The 20592-nt window shown below is 41.7% G+C and overlaps 3 protein-coding genes across 7 annotated transcripts; 2 read left to right on the forward strand and 1 right to left on the reverse strand.

The window, feature by feature from the left end:
* The first annotated feature begins 2534 nt into the window (after positions 1-2534).
* LOC133716500 (cell cycle checkpoint protein RAD17) lies at positions 2535-7210 on the forward strand. Of its 2 annotated transcripts, none has more exons than XM_062143213.1 (12): positions 2535-3004; positions 3107-3167; positions 3399-3484; positions 3559-3606; positions 3929-3985; positions 4480-4582; positions 4699-5009; positions 5113-5494; positions 5618-5743; positions 5940-6138; positions 6228-6295; positions 6822-6959. In XM_062143213.1, the coding sequence occupies exons 1-11, from the start codon at positions 2798-2800 to the stop codon at positions 6271-6273; spliced, it is 1626 nt and encodes a 541-aa protein (XP_061999197.1). In that variant the 5' UTR covers positions 2535-2797; the 3' UTR covers positions 6274-6295; positions 6822-6959. The 2 variants fall into 2 exon arrangements, with proteins under 2 accessions (XP_061999197.1, XP_061999191.1); XM_062143207.1 differs by having other exon boundaries at positions 2538-3004; positions 6235-6295; positions 6822-7210.
* A 1537-nt stretch (positions 7211-8747) lies between these two features.
* Positions 8748-10520, forward strand: LOC133716514 (L10-interacting MYB domain-containing protein-like). Of its 4 annotated transcripts, none has more exons than XM_062143230.1 (3): positions 8748-9002; positions 9406-9776; positions 9863-10520. In XM_062143230.1, the coding sequence occupies exons 2-3, from the start codon at positions 9423-9425 to the stop codon at positions 10409-10411; spliced, it is 903 nt and encodes a 300-aa protein (XP_061999214.1). In that variant the 5' UTR covers positions 8748-9002; positions 9406-9422; the 3' UTR covers positions 10412-10520. The 4 variants fall into 4 exon arrangements, with proteins under 4 accessions (XP_061999214.1, XP_061999212.1, XP_061999203.1 ...); XM_062143228.1 differs by having other exon boundaries at positions 8749-9002; positions 9423-9776; XM_062143219.1 differs by having other exon boundaries at positions 8749-8971.
* Positions 10521-10729: 209 nt separating this feature from the next.
* LOC133727181 (heat shock 22 kDa protein, mitochondrial-like) lies at positions 10730-11491 on the reverse strand. The gene has a single exon (XM_062154803.1). The coding sequence runs from the start codon at positions 11390-11392 to the stop codon at positions 10892-10894; it is 501 nt and encodes a 166-aa protein (XP_062010787.1). The 5' UTR covers positions 11393-11491; the 3' UTR covers positions 10730-10891.
* Positions 11492-20592: the final 9101 nt, after the last annotated feature.

Here is a 20592-nt window from a genome sequence, read left to right on the forward strand (position 1 = left end):
ACAGGCCCGAACCCGATCGGTATCGGGCCGGGACCGGGACCAATCCGGGATAGTCCCGAAAAAAAAAAAAGAGCGTTTCCTGAGTTTGCAGGATTTTTTAATTAAAAAAAAATTTGATCGTGCATCTTCCCAGACCGACTTCTTGGCTCTAGCCATGAATTACAGCCAACTAAACAAAAATAAAGCAAGCAAAACTAGCAATCTAGCATCACTGATATAGAAAGGTATAAGCTATCGAAATCCAAATACAACTCAAAGATCAAATTTTACAAACCCCGTTCTCAACTTTTACAAACCTAGATCTCAAGAAAAGGAAAAGAATTAAATTACCCTGTAGATACCATTTCTTTCACAGAACATGCACAAATTGACAAAACCCAGATCTTAAAAAAGATCATTAAAATCGATGGGGACAAATCTGGGAGGCCATCCTTGTGGGTGGTGCGATGATTGTTGTGCCACCGAGGTCGACTGGAGATGGTGGTGGGCCGAGGATGCCAAAGGTGCAGTGGTGTGGTGGTGATGTCTAGAGTGCAGAGACTACTTGAAAAAGAGAGGCTCAATAAAGGTTGAGGGAGAGAGAGCCAAAGAAGGGATGAACATGGAGGAGAGAGAAAGATATATAAGAAAGAAAAGAAAGTGGAATAAAGGATGAGGGAGAGAGAGCCAGAGAAGGGATACAGATGGAGGGGGAGAGAGAGAGAAAGATAAGAAAGAAAAGAAAGTGGAATAAAGGGTGAGGGAGAGAGACCCTGAAACAGAAAGGGGATGAACGCGGAGGGGGAGGAGAGAGAGGTAAGAAAGAGAAGAAGTGGGAGCTTGGGAGGGATAAATATTTACACTTCGGGACGGGCCGGGCCTTTACAGGATTCCAACGAGCCGAACCGAAGCCCGTCCCGTTTAAACGGAATGGGTCGGGACGGGCCCAAACAGTGAAATTTAAAATTTCTATACTGTTCCGTCCCGCCAACTTTCAGTACGGGCCCGGGTCGGGTTCGGTATTCTGGTTTCAGGTGCCCAGCCCTAGCTAGCAGTAGCCATCGAGCTCGACTTTGTTTACAATCATTTTCCACGGGGACGATGTCATTGGTTTCCCTTTACCCAATCTTGCAATAGCTTGTTATTGTCCCAGTCGTATTCTGGGTACCATTTGATTAACCCTGTAGCCAAGGAATCAAAGAAACTACCAGAGACGTATACCAAAGCGGAAACGACCATGGAAGCCCTATTTTTGGGAGTTATATGGGCTGGGATTTGTTTACTCCACTAATGAATACAAGGTGGTTAACGGTCAGTTTTTTGCTACTTATGGGATTATATTTAGTGTGTATACATTGGAAACTGATTCTTGGCGACAGATTAAGTGCCTCTTTCCCTACAAGCCTAAGTTATGATGGGATCGTGCTGAATGGAGGTGTTCATTGGTTATTGGGGACAGTCGCAGATGACTCGTTGCTGATCCTATCTTTCCTTTTAGCAGAAGAGGAAGTTAGAGAAATTCCACTACCGCTCATTGGTACTCGATCAATAATTGAACTAGGGGTCTTTAGAGATTGGCTATGTATAACATTGATCGAGAAAGCAACAACTAATGAGTTTTGGATCATGAAGGAATATGGAGTGAGAGAGTCTTGGACTAAAATGCGAGTCTCCATTCCATATCACCAATTATCACATTCTGGTTTTTGGAGAGGATCGTATGATTTGATGAATCGTTAGTTATGTACAATTTTGATGATGAGAAATTTTGGATTTTATCAATCCGCGATGTTGGCAAAGTTGGTAGTGCATGTAGGTATCTACGTGGAGAGCCTTGCCTCACTTACTACTCAAGATCATGCAGCTTGAGGTTTTCTCTTTTTTTTCTCTTTCAGCATAATAACCTTGTGATTCTTATGCGAGGTTCCTGTACAAGTTTAGCTAGGTTTGCTTATTGATTTTCATTGTTAATTTTCTAAACTGTTAAAGTAGTGTTGGAATGGGAATTTTCAATTTTTTTGAGTAATTTTTTTCTTTCTTTTTTATTGTTTCCATCGATCAAATGTATCCACTTATCTAGGTATACCGTACCTTTTGAGGAATTTTTGGTGGACATTCCCTTCAGCTTTCTGTTCTGGGAGATCAAATGGAGCTCGATTAGTTTATGCGAGATGAGATCGATCGAAATGAAGAATCCATCTTCCTAACTTAATTACGAATTTCGCACTAGCAGTTCATGTAAAACGAAAATAGAACCTGTAGAACTTTTCACTCACTACTACAATTTTCCCCAATAGCACCGTTTTTTTAGCCACCACAAATTATCAGTGCCAACAGTGAATAATCTTCCACTGTTTTTTTCCTTGACAATGACTTATTTGGTCATCACACTGATCATCAGTGGCTAGCAACCGACATCACTGGTCATCACATACTCTCAACTGCACCCTACTATACCCCATTTGGGCCCTTTATTTTTTTGGTCACACCCCATTTGGGCCTTGGCTTCTCCTCTACGCCTCATATTTTCTTTTAATTTTTAATTTCATTTTTTGGCTGGGTATTTATTCCTCCCCAGTCTCAGTATTCACAGTACAAATTTCCACAAAACCCCGCGAATTTTCGAACCCTCAAAACCAACCTCTCTGCATTTCAACCCATTCCCCGCTCTCCAGTGTCACACTTCACCTCCAAAACGCACCGTTTCGATCCCAAAACCGCTTCGAAATCTTCCTCCTTCAACCTTCTCGAGCAATGGAGCTTCAAGCTACAGGGATTGTCCGTACAAAACCCTAGGAAATTAGGTTTTCTATCTGCCATGGGGAAGAGGAGCTCTCTGGTAGTCTTGTCATCGGACGACGAAGAGACCGATCGTTCTCTGAGCTCAAATCGTGGCCGTACAAGGTCGTCGTCGGCGTCGAGATTGATCTCGTCGGCTCCGGCGAAGAACCCCGGGCGAGCGAAGAAGGCTCGGGTTTCGGGCTCTCGCTCTAGCTTGGGCTCAGTGTCCACTAATTGGGATGAGGTAATAATTTGTGAATTTCTTGGTGTTACTTTTGAATTTTACTGTTCAGTTCAGTGAGAAATTAGCTGTGAGAATCTGATGTGGGATTTTAATGTGACGCAGGTCAGATTGTCCTTTGGAGATTTTGATGAAGTGTTCAGTGGTGGTTCCAAGGTAGCTGCTGGTATGCCATTGCTGATATATTTAGTTTTCGTGCTCGGTTTCATTTGCTTTCTGTAATTTTTATGATTCTGAGCAGTGTTGATTTGGTTATTGTTGCATAATTGTCATGGTCCTCTTTTCAAATTCGAGTCTTGATGTGAAACCATGAACTGGTGTTATACAATGATAAAAGTTTTGTTTGAAGTTCCATTTAATTCGCATAGAGCTGAACGGGAGTGGAAATGTGAATCAGGTTCTGGAAGGAGCAATGTGAAGGAGTTATGGGTTGAGAAATACAAACCCCATTCGCTTGAGGAGCTTGCTGTTCACAAGAAAAAGGTTGAACTGATTGGGTTGGTTTTGCAAATATGACTGTGTTGCCGCCATAGTGATAATAATTTCATTTTTTACAGGTCCAAGAAGTTAAGGGGTGGTTTGAAGAACGATTGACAGATTCAAAGGTTGTTGGCTATCAAAGTTTTTTCATTCAATATAGATGTTCATTTTCCTTCAAAGATTATCACCAAGTCCAGTTTGACTTGAACTGAAAACACAAAGGAATTGGTAGACTTCTTTAGTTACTTGTTCAATTACTGATAAAAACAATTAAGTTTAGTTATTTTATGCCTTTTTCTCATCCTGCCCTTTGTTCATTTTTAACATTTTGTGCTGAAGTTTAGGTTCAAGTCTAATTGAAAATAAATTGTTTTTCAGTTTTTGTTGTCTTTGCAATTCATTGTTTTTGATCTCATATATTGGTTTTTTTTTTCTTAAAATTAACAGGGTAAATCTAGTAATCACGCTCTTGTCATCACTGGGCAAGCTGGAGTTGGAAAATCTGTATGTGGTCTAGTTTTCATTCACTCATCTGTTCTTGATAGCTTGAGTTCAGTTGCTTGATTAGTTTATGATTTCCATTCTTGAGAGTACGCAAAATAGTGCTCATCTCATCCTTCCCATCAATTAAACAGAAATTTTGAAGCAAAATGTCCACATTAAATTGATTAACGGGCTCTATAACCTGGCTCATTATCTTCTCAAATTTTTAACTTACTGCTTCATTTAAGTTATCTTAAATTATCCAAGTACAATACTATGATGAATCTGACTGTGGTCAGTCTTATCTCATGGTTTGTGGGTCTCAGTTGTTTCCCACAGCCATAATTTAACTTTGTTCTGGTTGCTGTTTTGCTTTTCAAAAACATGCATGTCTATAATGTAAATATGTAATGTAATGAGTTTTGAAATTTGCTTCTTGAAAGAACTGTCTATTAGAACCAAACTCTCTTGCTTTTCCATGTTAATAAGAGATTTTGGTTCTTTTCATCTTGTAGGCAACTATTCATGTGATTGCATCTCAGCTTGCTGCTACATTGTGTGAATGGAACACGCCAACTCCAATAGTTTGGCAAGAACATTTATATAACTCTAGTACAGGTATAGTAGATTCTGTTCATGGAGTTACTTGGGATATAAGTACTTAATAGATGATTTAAATTTGAAGCATTCTAATGGAAATTTTGCTGTTTCTGGCATATACAATCGGCTTCTAGGAGTACAATACATGTCAAAGTTGGAGGAATTTGAAAATTTTGTGGAGAGAGTACGGAAGTACGGTTTGATTCCATCATCCCTTAGTGAGGGTTCAAAATCATCAATCATACTCTTAATTGACGACCTTCCAGTGACAAATGGTAAAGTTGCTTTTCAAAGACTTCAAAACTGTTTGCGCCTTCTTGTGCAATCAACTCGTACACCAACTGCTATTTTGATCACCGACCATGGTAAAGCTGATTCAGAAGATCACACTGCTGGATACTTGGATGAACTTCAGTTGTCTCTTCAAAGTGCCGGGGCTTGTAAGGTTACTTTCTCGGACAATTATTTTCTTTCAATGAAGTGTTTTTGAGGCTACCACTGAATGTCTTTTATTTATTTTTTTTCCAAACTATGTTTGGAAATTTCAGGTCTCCTTCAATCCTATAACATCTAATTCCATAAAAAAAGTACTGTCTAGAATATGTAAAGAAGAGCAGTGTAATGTGACTGCTGAACAGGTTGATCTAATTGCAAAAGCAAGTGGAGGTGACATAAGAAATGCAATTACATCTTTACAGTTCTTCTTTCTGAAACCAACTCCGATGCATTCGCTTCCTTCATCGATTACTCCTCCCAGGTATGCTAAAGGGAAACAAGCACCCTGTTCTGCTAAAGGGAAATCAGATATGGTAAATGCTTTGGACAATAGTGGTTCCTTACAATTTGGAAGAGATGATACACTTTCTCTATTCCATGCCCTTGGGAAGTTTCTGCATAACAAAAGAGAAACTGAAGATAGCATGGAATTGGGTATGTTGATTCAAGTCATATGTAGCTTTGAATCGTTGATTTTATTAGTTTCCTAGTGTATGCATGGGGGAGGTTCAATTACGCTTGAGATATTGCATATGAGCTTATGCTTTTGTTTTGTAGATGGAGCTGCATTTCATGTGCGAGAAGGTTTGTCTAGACTACCACTGAAAATGGATGCTCCGGAAAAGATTCTCTGTCAAGCACACGGACAAGCCAGGCCTATTGCTGATTTTCTACATGAAAATGGTGATTTTCTTTACCTAGATGTTGTAACTTGATGTTATGACAAACTACTTTTTCTTCTTCTTCATACATGGATACAAAGTGCATGGACAGGAACACAAGAACATGAGAGGGAAAAAGGGTGGCAGCTTGATTTTGTCTTGTTCTTTTTCATAACATTGTTGCTGCTTTCTAACTCTTGCACACAATTGTCTTGCAGTTCTAGATTTCGTGAGTGAGGAGGCAATGGATGATGCCTGGTCGGTTGCTTCATATTTAAGTGATGCTGATTTGCTTCTTGCTACTTTCCGCGGAATGCTAAGTAGACAGTATGAGGCAGAGAATGTTCTACAGTCAGCCGGTGCTTCAGTTGCCGTTCGTGGTGTGCTATTTGGAAATTTTCATCCATTGCCGTCCAGGTATTCTCTATATGCTTCACTTAATCCTACTGTAGGAGCAAGGAGTCGTGAACTTTCAGATGGATAACTTATTCTTAATTTCTTACAAGTATGCAGGTGGCATGCTGTTCGCCGGCCCAAGCTCTGGCAGGTTGAGAAGTCATCATTTTACAACAAGGTTATTTTTTAAGAGTTTGCCCCTTTATACATGCCATTCTGTTTTCTAAGAATACACATAAATGCATTTGTTATACTGAAATAAACGAAGTCATTCCTGCAGTGCAAGTACTAGACATGAAATAAGCGATACTATAGGTGGTACTACTTATCACTAGAAAATCAGTAGAATTGTTTCTTCTTTTGGTCAGTAATCCAACGTTCTGGATGAATGATTCTAATTCGAACTGAAATGCTTTTGGCATGCTTTGGCACACGATTTGTACTCTGGCCACAAAACTGCTCTTGTCAGAGATGGGGTTTAGCTTGTTTTGAATTGATATTGTTTGAAAGTCTTGCATTGCTGACATATATGGCTGAGTTAATCTGCCTAGTGTAGTATACATTTGAGTTACAGAGGTACCTAATAATCGGTCCCTCTTATGCATCCTTGAATATTTTAAAAGATGTTCAAGGTGTAAACTGGTCTTCAATTTACTGACCATCTTACTTATTTGTGACACTTTATTTTTCATTTGTCTCTGCAGAAGGAGATGGTAAATCGGAGATTCGGTGATTATAGTGGTACTTGTTCATCTGATTTGACGGTTATAGCTACTGAGTACTCGCCTGTGTATAAATGGCTTGGATTTAGGGCACAGGGAGGTCTTGAAGACAATGTTGAAAGGATGAGTTTGGGTGATCAAGAAAGTGAAATTGATGACGATATAGAAGAATGGTAAGGAATAGTAGTTAGAGCTTAGGAAGCAATCTCAGCTAAGATTCGCTTGGCTTTGTAAAGTACTTGCTGCAATGAAAGAGAAATTACCGATTTTGCGAGCAATGCTAGAATATAGATCTGGCAGTCTCAGTCACCGGTTGAAGTTTTATTAAAGCAAGAGATGAGCTCCATTTAGGAGTTGCTGTATGAAATCGTTCTTTTGAGTCTTTTCATTTGTGATGAGAAAATGAAACTAGTTGAAAAATAATAATGGACTTTTCCAAAGAAAAATGATCGAACTTTTACAGAAGGGTGAAGAATCTTGAGTCATCAATATCCTTCCTAGTGGTAAACTGCACAAAAAAGTAGTAAAGAGAGAGAACCCTAAGAGAGAGAGTCCGCTCGTCCGGCTGCGCCGCCACGCTTGCCTTGGCCTCTGGCCTCATAGGCGTGTGTCGAGTGCAGCCGGATGGGATATTTGTGTAGATGATCGGAGACGGGGGTTGGGAGGCCTTCCTTTGCATTGTTTTCAGGTGGAGGTGGAGGTTGCACAGAAGGTGGGTACGTGGCCCAGGGTGGTTTTCCGTTGTGTGGCTGAGGAGTGCCGTCTAGGTCCGAAAGCAGCGGCGCGGTGGTCTGAGAGGTGAGATGGTGGTGGATGGGCTGGATGTGCAACAACTGTCGTGGGCTGGGGTCGATGCTTGGAACCTCCCAGCTTTGCTCCAAATGTTGTTTTTTCTGGTGCGGCGACGGCAACTATCCGTTAAAGGCGGCGGTGGGATGGTGGTGGTGCGAATGGATCGGGTTTTGCCATGGTTATGTCGGGTGTGGTGGCATGCTGGTGGAGGTGCTGCGGTCGTGGTGGAAGGATGGTAGGGACGAAAGGGCAGAGCAGGTTTGCTAATGGGCTGGAGCAGTCCGTATGGGGTCTGGGCTTGGTCTTGGGCCTGGATTCAGGTATTGTGCTGCTATTTGTTTGATTGGTTGATAGGTGGAGATCGTGGTGGATGGGGCGCCGCTAGTGGTGGTGCGATGGTGGATCGGGTTTGCCTTGGTGGCAGGTTTAGCTGTTACTAGTGTTTTCGGGTCTGATTTTATTTTATTGTTGGTAATAAGACACTACTAAAGGTGTGGCAGAGACGATCTTCTCTGTCGCGGTCTCGGGGATCGTTCCTGTTCTGGAGTTGGGTCAGCAGCGGTGGCGAAACAGTCTGGCTAGACAATCATCCTTGGCCTTCTAGTGGGTCCTTCCTATCTGGGATCGGGTCGGAGGCAATGGCGTTTTGGAGCAGTAGTGGATGGATGTTGTCGACAATAGGGTGGTGATGGTGTTGAGTTTTCTTTAGTCCCAAGTCTGAACGTCCGGCAATCCTTTTGGTTGAGTTTAGGTCACAATGAGTTTTGGCTTGGTCGATCAAAAGCTAGTCAGGAGGACTCTGGTTGGTGAGTTTAGTGTTGACACAAGTGAGTTGTCTAGTTTTAGAGTTTTTACTGGCTGGACGAGAGGTGAGATGTCAAGGATTCCCTACTCTTGTGCTTTGTCTTTGTCATACAGTTGTAGTGCAAGTTTAGAGTCAGTATATAGAGTTCCAGTGGGAAGTCTAGAGGCCATTTCTGAGTTAGAAATGTCGCATAAAACTCGTTGTAAGCAGTTCATTATTAATGAAGTTCTTATTTGATCAAAAAAAACTTTTACAGAAGAGGCAAAAAAAAAAAAAAAAAAAAGATAAAAAAGAAGGAAATGACTCTTTTGTCCCGAGCATCCGAAAGAAAACGCTAGAAGAGAGAGAGCCGTGTTTGGGAGCACGATATTCTTCACCAGAAAAACGTAGTTCTTAAACTCGGAGGAGAAAATCGGCGATTCCTCCGTTCAGTTTCTCGGCCTCATCGTCTTCATCATTGGGCATTTGGGTTTCTAAACTCATTGGCTAAAACAGCAGTTCAATCCTCAACGGAGGGTTGGGCTTTTTTTCAAAGGTATACATATACTTCTCTCTGCATCTACTGGGTGAGTTAATCTTTGTTCAACTTATTTTAGCACTTTCAGCTTTCTCTTTTAGAACTGTTTTTGCTGTTTACAATTGTGGTTGCACCTAATTTGTAGGTATATTGTGTTATGGTGGAAATTGCACTATGGAAATTTATTAGTGAATAGAACCCATTGTCCTGTCAAATTGGTGGTTTTATATGATTTGAGTTTGTATTATTTGACCCAGAATGGTCAATGGATCATTAAGCTTCATCTTGCATAAAATTTAGTTTTGTTTTGCTGTAAAAAACTCTTCAAAACCACTTCTTCAATGGAAGTTGGTTTATAAGAAGAAGAGGTTGATGCTTGATAGCTTTCCAGTAGTTTAGCATTGAGCTGGATACAACATGTTATACTTTTTTACTCCCCTACGTTTTTACAGTCTCATTTCTAAATTAGATGGCAAGCCATGTTACTCGGTCGAGGGTGCAGCCACAGCTTCAGGAGCATCAATCAAGGGCTAGGTGGACAACACATCTTACTAAGATTCTTGCAAGCTTAATGGTTGATCAGGTACACCAAGGGAATAGAAAAAACAATTACTTTGGCAAGAAAGCATGGAAGTATATCTGCGATGAATTCTATAAGAGAACGGGTCTGAAATGGGACAAGGAACAACTGAAGAACCGATGTGCAGTTATGAAGAGGATGTATATTATAATCAAGTCACTTCTTGATCGTAGTGATTTCAGTTGGGATGAAGCCACAGGGACCATCACAGCCAGTGATGAAGTATGGGCTGAATACACGAAGGTCTGTTCCTAGTCTATCTGTTTCATTGTTTTCTTGTATGACATAATTCTACACCTACCTGATGTGGTGAAATCATCTTTAAGCAGGAACATGCTGATGCAGAGACTCTAAGAAGCAGTGGCTGCCCAATTTACAAAGAGCTATGCATAATATTTTCAGAACCAGCAACCAATGGGAATCATGATCATCCAGCTGAACACGAGGAAGGGACTACAAATTTTCATCAATTGGAGCCATTGTCCATCCCGCAAGAAGTACTGTCCTCATCGGAATCTGAGGAAGCAGATGATGCTGTTGATGATAAAGAAACAGTTCAACCTATTACTCCCAGCACTGCTGGCATCCGCAAAAGAGGGCGCAAGGGCATTGATGATGCCATTGCAGGAGCTATTTTAGAGATGGCAGCTGCATCAAAGCTGAGAACGGCTGCTATACAGCAACGAGATGCCAGATATACCATAGCTAATTGTATTAAAGCACTGGATGAGATGAAAGGCGTTGATGAGCAACTCTATTTTGCTGCTCTTGATCTGTTCAACAAGCCCACTGCAAGGGAGATGTTCTTGTCTCTCAAACACGACAAGCGCTTGATCTGGTTGCAGGGCAAGTGCAGAGCAGCTGGTCCTGTTCCCTAGATTATTGATCGACAAAGTCATAGTACTCGATTTAGTGTTTTTCATCTAAACCTATGTCATGTGAATATTATTACTCATATATATCAGAAGTATCCTGGTTTTACTTTTACCTCATCGGGTCAAATTACTCGTACATAATTCTCCCAAACAGTTAAATTTGGACTCAAAACCCATACCACATTGATTGACTACTTTGGTTACTCCAATGGTTATAAATTTCACCAGCAAAAGTTACCCATTAAAACCAAGCTACGTTCATAAAAATGCTGGCCAGAAAATTTCGAAAACACGATCAAGAAATTTAGAAACCAACTATTTCTCATTCATTTCCTCTAAAGAGTTACAACCAAAAACACAGATGGACCTAAAACCCTGAATACAAAATCACAACACAAGAAACCCAAATCTAAAGACTCGATCTTAAACCCTAAATCTACGACATTTGATGATTCAATTCAGTCGTCACACTAAGGTGAGAAATCACTCATCTTGGCGGAGGTACCCGACCATGAGGATCGCGTCACCAGGCTTGTAGTGCCCAGGTGGACCCCATTGGGCCTCCTGAGTTGGGCCTGCTCCATTGGGCTTAGTCTTGGGCACAAGCACCCTCAGCAGACCATTCTCCATTTTGGACACGGCCTCCTCCGCCTGGCACGACGGCGGAAGGTGAAGAAGCGCCTTGTAGCCTCCGGGATCGCCTGTGATGATGAGAGTGTTGCGCTTGGGACTAATCTCGACGTCGACGTCATCTTTTCCGAGGCCCGGCATCGACTTCTGGAGGTAGAGCGCGTCGTCCTCGTCTTGGATGAGCAGACCGGAGCGGTGCAGGTCGTCGAGGGCGTCGTCACGCGCGCGCTGCGGCACTGGCTTCACGATCCAGTAGAGTGTGGAGGAGAGCGAGCGAATCGAGGAGGGGAGGATGGGGTTTGATGAGGTTCGGGTGAGGAGGAATCGGTTGATTAGGGTTGCAGAGGACGCCATTGGAGGAGGTCTGAAGCTCTCTCTCTCTCTCTCTCTCTCTCTCTGTTGAAAATAAAGGTTGGAGCTTGGAGAGTGAGTGTGATGATCAGAGCCAGAGAGAGTGAGAAATGAGCTCGTGAAAGAAGTTTCTAGAAATGAGATTTTTTTCTGACGCTATAGTTGGGCCTGGGCTGTGGGAGCTCTGATGGTCCAATAGGCCCACTTTTAGCAATCTATTTTCCCTTATTTTCAATAATACGAGAATATTAAATACCAAAGGGTGGTTCTATTCAGACCTCCTTAATTGATATTTGGACCTCCATTGATTTTTATTTTCCCAAATCTTCCAATTTTATCCCTTTTTATTACTATTTACACCTCTTTTTTATTTTTCTTTTTCATCCCCATCTTCTTCTGTTTCATTTTGGAAGAAGATCGATGCGAACAAATGGGAAGAGAAACCCTTTGAAAATTCAATTGCTCTTGACCTACAATCAAATAGAAATCAAATGAAAATTTGAATTGCATTTGTTCACAACTCATTGAAACATTAAAATATTGAAACTTTTGCCTTCGCTGCTAGAAGAAAAACCATGATTAGATTAAACTTGCACAGCTATGGATCTAATCAACCATTTATATCGTAGAAAGACTTGGGTCAAATTAAAATTATCATCAGACTTTATTATTAGTGACATAATTAAACCAAAACATGAAAAACATGCTAGCTTCAAAGTGAAAATTCAATGGATATTCATTCTGTGAATGTATGGCAATAGTAAGTTCTTTATCAATCAGATGAGCAACACCACCTCCCGTCATAAGTATTATGCTTCTGCTATCTTTATCCTTCCTTCTATGTATATTCTTAATTAAAGACTCAAACATATCTACGTCCCCTCTCCTTCGCCCATTTGCCCTCTCTCTAGATCTTCTCAGCAAAGGATTCACTGTTTTTTTATATATATAAAGGGTATAATAGGATTTTATAAATTACCAAAAAATTAAGAGGTCCATATAACAATTTAGGAGGTCTGAATAGAACAACTCAATACCAAATTCGTGCATTGGCATTATGGCATATTCTACGTCGGGCATTTAGTGTAGATCTTAGTTTATATATATTTCCACATATTGTTTAGCTCAATAAATTTTAAACGTACCAAAAAAAAAAATTTAAACGTACTTTTTGAATAGTTTTATGTGGTATTGTGGTAGAATCATCAAATCGAGATTAGTATTCTTTGATGAGTAAGTGACTGTACAATACATAAAAGATCTTTTCAAAATTTTGAGCGGGGTCAAGTGACCCTTTTAGGCATAAGCTAGCTACAGCCACGATGTCAGTGATTAATAACATGAGTTCCAATGTCAATGTAATGAATATTTTTTAAAATTTCACCACCAAATACATATGAGAAATATTAAATACACAAACCAAATCTCTTAATACACATCCTATTTTCACCAATTATTTTGGATAAAAAATATTCCAACAATAACCTTACAAAACTTTGGGAAAAAGAGGTAATCAAGTACATCTCGACGATGGAGAGAGAATGTTGAAAATAATGACGGAGCCGGTGAGAGAAAGGCAGAGAAACACGCCTACAAACCAAGGACTCAGGGAGACGCGAAACATGTCAACAAGGAATGGCGACAACGCGACGAAAACTAGAGAGGTTGACCTGGGTTTGTTGGAGGGAGAGAGAGAGAGAGAGAGAGAGAGAGAGAGGAACTGGTGTTTTCCATTGAATACCAGTACCAGAAAGAGCGGCATGAATTATAATTTGGGGTGTTTAAGGAAAACTGAATTGGGAGAGAATTGAGTTGTACTTTCATTGATAATAGGGGTCTCTTTATATAGAGGATTACAAACATAGAGATAGAGTTATACATGGTAACATAATCGTACATTGATTGGATATCTCCTAAGATTCTCCGAGAATATCTCTAATATAAACCCTATTTCAACTAAAGCAAGTAACCTCTAGTTTGGGCCAGACACATATTCTGGTTTTACTTGAACACTCCCCCTTGTGTGGCCCAAACGTGGTGCTTCTCTCGTTGCCTCGCTAAAAATCTTGCCGAGTAACAAAAACCCAGTGGGATAAAAATAACCTCGGTCGAAGGGGAAAAAGAGCACAACACACCCTTCATGTTTCGAGACCATACATGTAGACACCTCCCCCTGATGTCTGCATCTCCCCCTGATGACAACGGTCATGGGAGTTCGGATAACTTCCGCAAACGATGCTACCAACATGTTTCCCGAAAGTGGAATTTAGGCAATCACTTAGTGAGCAAGCCTGCCGTACTGTCCTCAAATTGAACCTAGTTCACTTTAATCTTAAGGAGAGTCTGTTGTTGCTGATTATACTTGGTGTGGTCGCTTTTGATGTAGCTTTGCTTCAAAACAAGTAGCATTATCCTATATGCTTGTAGGCTCATCTGTGGTAGACTTCAAACCACAATTGTTCGAACATGCGTAACTATGGATCCAATCCATATACATTCACGAATCACTTCTTGAAGAGCAATAATCTCTGCATTGTTCGAAGAAATAGCGACTAGGGTCTGTTCTGTAGACCTCCAAGATATCATGGTCTTTACCCATGGTGAACACTTAACCAGTTTGGGAACGACCTTTGTGTGGGTCAGAGAGATACCCAATATCAGCAAAACCTTCCAAAAACACATGTCGTTTTGGGATGGGGATAGAGGATGCAGGCCAGTGTTGACGGCATTCCTGGTGTGTGATGGGTCCGAATCCATCATCTTTCTGTAGGGATAGAACAATCTCATATCAATCGTACATCTCAAGTATTGAAAGATATCTTTTACACCAATCCTAATGGCGTCGCGTTGGCGCAGAGCTATATCTTAGCTAACAAGCTTACTGCAAATGAGATGTCCGGTCTTATGCATTGGGTTAAGTACAATAATGCGCCTATTGCACTAAGTAAGGCACTTCTGCCTCTAGCACATCTTCGTCATCATCCTTTGGACGAAGAGGATCCTTTTCAGGATCAAGACTACGGACGATCATGGGGGTGCTTGAAGGCTTGACCTTGTCAAAATGCCTAAGCATCTATCGACACGATGCTCAAGTTCCAAACCGAGACATAATCGTGTTTTCCCAAAATCCTTCATCTCAAACTCGGATTTCAAGTGTTCAGAGGTTTCTCTTAACTCTTTAAGGGCTTCCAATGAAGATCATGTCCAACATGAACCGCGATAGAATCCGAAACTTGTTATAGAAACGCGTGGGCATATCCTTTCCCAATCAAGTAGTTACTTTAGTGAGCGTTTCAATCTTATTGTAAACGCGCTCCGTGGTCTAGAGCCACTTGACTTGGGTAGATGAAGTTCACCATGAACCTTCATGTATATTCTGTATCTAGATCCTCATATAGATACGTAGTGACCACATTTGTAAGCTGCATATTCAGTTATTCAGAAACTACCAAACTGACAAGGTAGTGGAGTGCAATGACATCCATTACGAGAGAATATGTCTCATCGTAGTCGATTCCAGGGCGTTTTGTGAGAAGCCTTGCGCCATAAGGCGAGATTGCCATCTCTTTTTCTCATCACGCTTTCTAACGAAGACCCATTAGTCAATAGGTTTTATGTTAGGAGGTGTTGGCATCACTGGCTCAAAAACCTTCCTCTTCGTTAGAGAATCCAACTTAACTTGGATCACATCTTTCCATTTAGGCCAAATCTCTCTACGTTGGCATTCATTCATCAACAAAGCGTGGTTCGATATCATCTGACTCAACAAACTCATGCGCAACGAAATGCGCAACTACATCATCAATTATGATGAAGTTTCTATCCCACGTCTCATGTACACTAGTGTAAGTTTCATAGAGCTCTATATTCTCAGGAATAAGTTCTGACGTTGAGGCGTCCCCTAACGATAACCATAACCCGGAAGATACTCATGAGACGGATTTTGAGTGTCGATGATCAAAGGATTGGAGTGTGCCAAAGTATCCTTCGAACCCACGGGCCTTCCATGCATCCTAGCTGAGGCCATGACCTGTAACTCCAGAGTGCCATTCTCTTTGTCATTGGCGCCATGCCTACCTCCGTGTAGGGTGGCGCTACGTCCTCTCGTAGGGACGTCCTTCCTTGCAGGCATGTTTGCAGCATATTTGTGTGATATCATCACTTTAGTAGGGATTGAGATGAGACATAGTGAGGACAGACCACAACAATTCCTATCGTTCCTGCTGAATATCTGTGTTCTTATCTCCCCCTAACAATGGGAAGACTCTCATCAAAGTGACATCCGCAAATCTAGCAGTAAGGAGATCGTCTAGCAAGGGCATGAAGTGGCGGACGATTGTTGGAGTCTCAAATCCAACGTAGTTGCCCATTCTTCTGTGAGGACCCATCATAGAGCGCTGTGGCAGCGCAATTGGCACATAAATGGCACACTCAAATATGCGTAAGTACGATACTTGTACCCAGTCACTAGCTGTAACGCAGAGGTAGATTGAGTGGCTGTGGGTCGTAGACGAATTAGCATAGCTGCATGCGATATTGCATTACCCCAAGCGGATATTAGGAGACTGGTGTGCATTACCAATGTCCGGACTACTATCGTAGTCGTTTCCGCGAGACCATTTGGATGTGCTCATGGGAATGTAATGTCCAACATCAGTCCCAATGCAATAACCATCGAAGGTCTTCGATGTAAACTCACTAGCATAGTCAAATCCAATTGACTGAATAGGATGATTCGGGGAGTGAGCCCGTTGTCATATGATATGTGCTAGGAGTGTAGCATAAGCAGCATTACAAGTGGACAATGACACAACACGTGACCAGCGTGTTTGCGTGTTAACCAATATCATGAGATATTTAAACGTCCGCAAGTTGGTTGAATCAGTCCATAGAATCCCCATGGGTTCTATGTAAGAACAAAATGAGTATTTTCATATCCTTTGCATAGGATGGTCTCAGTCCTAGTTTCCCTAAGGAACGGGCTTTGTAAAACGAGTGAGAGGCTTTAGAAGTAACCAATGAGGATTTTGGTTTGGCCTGAGCGTCTGAAACGCTATTTGAAGCAAAGTTGGTGATTGCTACATCACCTGGGGCGTCATCACCATGATGTACGCTATCCATGGCGTCATGGATAAGGACTATGCCATCCCTAGGCTGGTGGTGGACAGATGCGGTGCCAGAGGCAGCGACGGCGGTCACACTTAGTCGAAGAATCAACCTTTGATTCATGCTTCATTTCGCATGAAGTCTTTTGTAGACGGATCATCATATCATGACTAGGATGATCTATCCTGTCGTAACAAAGCCAATATGTGTCTAAATCCAAGAGATCTTCTCTCATAACTTTTATTAGATTAATAGCTCGAATAGTGACATAGAGTCCACTAGAGAGACACATAAACTTCTCTAAGATGCGCCTTTGTTCGCAATCATTAGAGGTATTGCAAAGGAACTCATTTTCGTTCTCTACATGCGTTTTTCGCATGGAATCCGTCGGCTATTCATAGGGTACGATTTTCCCTAAGAGCGTAGAGAGTTTCTATGACAGTAATCAAGGTGCCATTTGGCAAGTGGAACTTGGGCTATTCCATGTCCTTGAATTAATACTGATGGCCCAGCCATCGTAGTCACAAAGTAATATGCTTAGAATCAAAATGGAGTCATAATGAAAAGAACTGTAAATTTTATTCATAAGCCAACGGAGTTACATCATTGTCTCTTTGACCAAAGAAAATCTAATCCAAAATGCTAGCTAATGCAAAACAATGGTAGTCATCTAACTTCTTTCGGTAATTCCAAAATAAATGTGACCAGGTGAGTAGAGAGATGTCGGTGGAGCAAGGCTCGCTTAAGTACCACTAATCTCAGAACGTTCCTAGACATCACACTTATTTTGGGTGAGCCTACTTTGAAGAAAGACTAAACCATTGGCATTTACTACAAAAATATATGGCAATTGCCTATTACATCTCTTGGAAAAATCAAGGTTCGAAAAAACGCTAGGCGCTAGTCGGGCGGTGGATATGAGACTACCGCCCAGACGCCTAGGCGGGTGCCTAGACGGCGCCTAGGCGGTTTTGTATTTTTTAATTTTAATTTTAATTTTTATGACATTTAACTATATATATATATATATATATATATATATATATATATATATATATATATAATTAACTATTTTTTTAATTAAATAGAGATAGTGTTGAACTAGCTAGTCCATTCATATGTCAGAGACGCTTTTCACAAAAAAAAATATATTCAATTATCCAACAAAAAACAGAAGAAGCATGCAATTATGCTTCTTGTTGGGCTTAACATCCTATCTTTTCTCTCTCTCTCTCCGAACTAACAGCAGCCACAAAGTTTTTTTATTCTATTAATCTCTCTCTCTCTCTCTCTCTCTCTCAAACAATAAACTAACCCCTTTGTTTTCAATTTTTCATTCCTCTCTCTTCCTCGTCCTCTCTCTTCCTCGTCCTCGTCCTCTCATTCACAAAACCAGTAAACCAGTAGCCACCACCTCCATATTCTCTCTCATCTCTCTTCATCGGTTTTTCTTCAATTCCTTTACAGTTCAATCAATTACCACACAAAATAACCAGAAACAAGAACAAAGGCTGCAATGACGATCAATTTTAACCTCATGGTTTTTATACTACTCCGATCAGAGCCGACTCCTTCACTTTCTCTCTCTCTCCAAGCCGTTAAACTCCATGAAATAACCTGCAAATCCTCCTAGAAAGACCGCCTAGCGCCCAACCACCCCCACCTAGCGCCCAACCACCCCCGTCCAGGCGCCTAGTCGCCCGCCTATGCCGCCTAGGCGGCCGCCTAATCTCAGTCCGCCCAACAGCTCCGATTTGGCATTAGGCGACTCGGACAGCCGCCGCCCAGCGCCTAGGCGCCGCCTAGGCGGCCGAGTTTTAGAATACTGGGAAAAATAAAGACTTAAACAGAATTGGCTATCTATTGATCCCAGCCAGATTTGTAGTCTTCAACCCTTCACTCTAGATCATCTTCTTGATCTTCTTGTTCAACATCGTGAGCTTATCTTGCTTCACAATATGCTTTGTAGGCGGTGACAATTTCTTCACGAGCTCAACAAATGTGTGCCCAATGACCAGATACTCCACATCGAGAACATACATCTCTTTGCTCAGACTCCATTGATTGAGGCGCTTTGAAAGCGTCATTTAGATGGCTCTTAGTGTTGGTGGCGCCACCAACATGGCCAGAGGCTTTGCCTCCCTCTCTCTTTCCACGTTTACCTCTTCGGTTCTGTGTTTGCCTATTTTGGCTGTTACCTTCCCAAGTAGAGCGATTATATGGACCAGAACGTCCAGAAGTATCCCTAAGATTAGGGTTTCGCTCTTGGAGCCCTCTCTTAGGGGCGCGACTATAATTGGATTCCGGAATATGCTCTGTTTCCATGGATCTCGAATTATAGTTCTTCACAAGGATGTTGTCATGCTTTTCAGCGACATTCATAGCTCCAATAAGCTCATGAAACCTTGTGATCCGTCCTGCCGTAACATCGATTCGATAGTTCTTAGCAACCATCAATGCAGAGACGGGGAAGGTAGAGAGAGTCTTCTCAATCAACATCCCATCTGTGATCTCTTTACCACAGAATTCCATTAAGGATTTAATGCGAAGTGCTTTCGAGTTGTAGTCAAAAACTGACTTGAAATCACAGAAGAGGAGGCTATGCCATCTCACTTCTAGGTCAGGAAGCAGGGAGTCACGGACGTTGCCAAATCTTTCTTCGAGTGAGACCCACAGCCTTATGGGGTCTTCTTCATTCATACACTCGTACTGGAGCGAATCATCCATATGACGAGTCATTAGGATGATGGCTTTCGCCTTATTTGCCTCTAAGGCTGCTCTATTTGCTTCCAAAGCTTGAGCTTGCTCAACAGTTAGCACGTCCTGGCTAGGCTCGAGAATCGTATCCAGGATTCCATCGGCCTTGAGATGCTGGCGGACATCACGAACCCACCTGTGATATTCAGAGCCAGTTGTTTCCAATGGAGCAAAGTCCAATTTGTTCAGGTTACTCATCCTGAAAGAGAACAAGAAATTAGGGTTAGTTTCGGAGCGAAAAAGGCTACCACGAAAACAAATAAAATTTCTTAGCGTAGTCGCTTCCAAGAAATTCAATTCCAAAAGGGGTTGGATTAGATCGAAACAATGATGTTTGCGGTCGATCGTTTTATCTCAACAAACTCTAAGTTTGGAGGACTCTACAAGCTCCAAGCTTGTAGTGAGCACGAACCCCCACAGTTCGGTTTAATTTGGTCTCACCTATGATAAAGAAAGGGGGGTAGAAGAAGGGAGGTTGCAAGTCCCCGAAAAAGAAGAGAAATTGAATTCAAAAACTCTAAAAAACGGGAACTTTTAGAAAAAAATACGCTGGAAAATTTGACCGGAAAAAATTGCCGGAAAAGTCGCCGGCGGTCGTTGACTGTTGACCGAGCTGACGTGGCAGTGGGTCCCCCGGATGCTGACGTGGCAGTGGGTCCCCCTGATGATGACGTGGCGGCTGACTGTTCTGCTGACTTGGCTGTGGGGTCTGTGGGTCTGCGTCAGTGGGCTTGGGCGTCTAGGCTTCTTGGGCTTCTGGGCTTCTTTTCCTTTCTTTTTTTTTTCTCTTTTTTTTTTCTTTCTTCTGCCGGCTTTTCTGTTGGCCGGTTCTGCTACTTTTATACCGGGTTTTGGTATTTTTCTTCCGGTTCCTAGATCCTGGTATTTAAGAGCTGCTGCTGGAAAAATTTGGTAGCAATCGGAGGTCCGGAAGGTGGTGAACCGGTGCAGGGATCCCTTTTTTTCTTCTTGGAGGGTTGGTTCGATACTTCCGGTGGCCGGTTAGGTGGTTTTCTGGCCTGTTCTGGTGGTACAGCCGCCGGTTCTGGAATCCTGGGATTGAGGGCTTCAATATATGCGGCGGTGGTGGCTAGGGTTTGAAGGCTATGAATTTAGGGTTTCAGGGTTAGGGCTTCGTGCTGATAACGTGTTTAAGGAAAACTGAATTGGGAGAGAATTGAGTTGTATTTTCATTGATAATAGGAGTCTCTTTATATAGAGGATTACAAACATAGAGATAGAGTTGTACATGGAAACATAATCGTACATTGATTGGATATCTCCTAATATTCTTCGAGAATATCTCTAATATAAACCCTATTTCAACTAGAGCAAGTAAC

Source organism: Rosa rugosa, chromosome 1 (assembly GCF_958449725.1).
Source record: "Rosa rugosa chromosome 1, drRosRugo1.1, whole genome shotgun sequence".
In the NCBI taxonomy this organism is placed as follows: domain Eukaryota; kingdom Viridiplantae; phylum Streptophyta; class Magnoliopsida; order Rosales; family Rosaceae; genus Rosa; species Rosa rugosa.

Bases quoted from the DNA above. Each gene is read 5' to 3' on its own strand.
- LOC133716514 (XM_062143230.1), top strand. From the start codon at position 9,423: ATGGCAAGCCATGTTACTCGGTCGAGGGTGCAGCCACAGCTTCAGGAG. The intron at 9,777-9,862 runs GTCTGTTCCTAG...ATCTTTAAGCAG, and splicing joins TATGGGCTGAATACACGAAG to GAACATGCTGATGCAGAGAC.
- LOC133727181 (XM_062154803.1), bottom strand. From the start codon at position 11,392: ATGGCGTCCTCTGCAACCCTAATCAACCGATTCCTCCTCACCCGAACC.
- LOC133716500 (XM_062143207.1), top strand. From the start codon at position 2,798: ATGGGGAAGAGGAGCTCTCTGGTAGTCTTGTCATCGGACGACGAAGAG. The intron at 3,607-3,928 runs GTTGTTGGCTAT...TAAAATTAACAG, and splicing joins AACGATTGACAGATTCAAAG to GGTAAATCTAGTAATCACGC. The intron at 6,296-6,821 runs GTTATTTTTTAA...TTGTCTCTGCAG, and splicing joins AGTCATCATTTTACAACAAG to AAGGAGATGGTAAATCGGAG.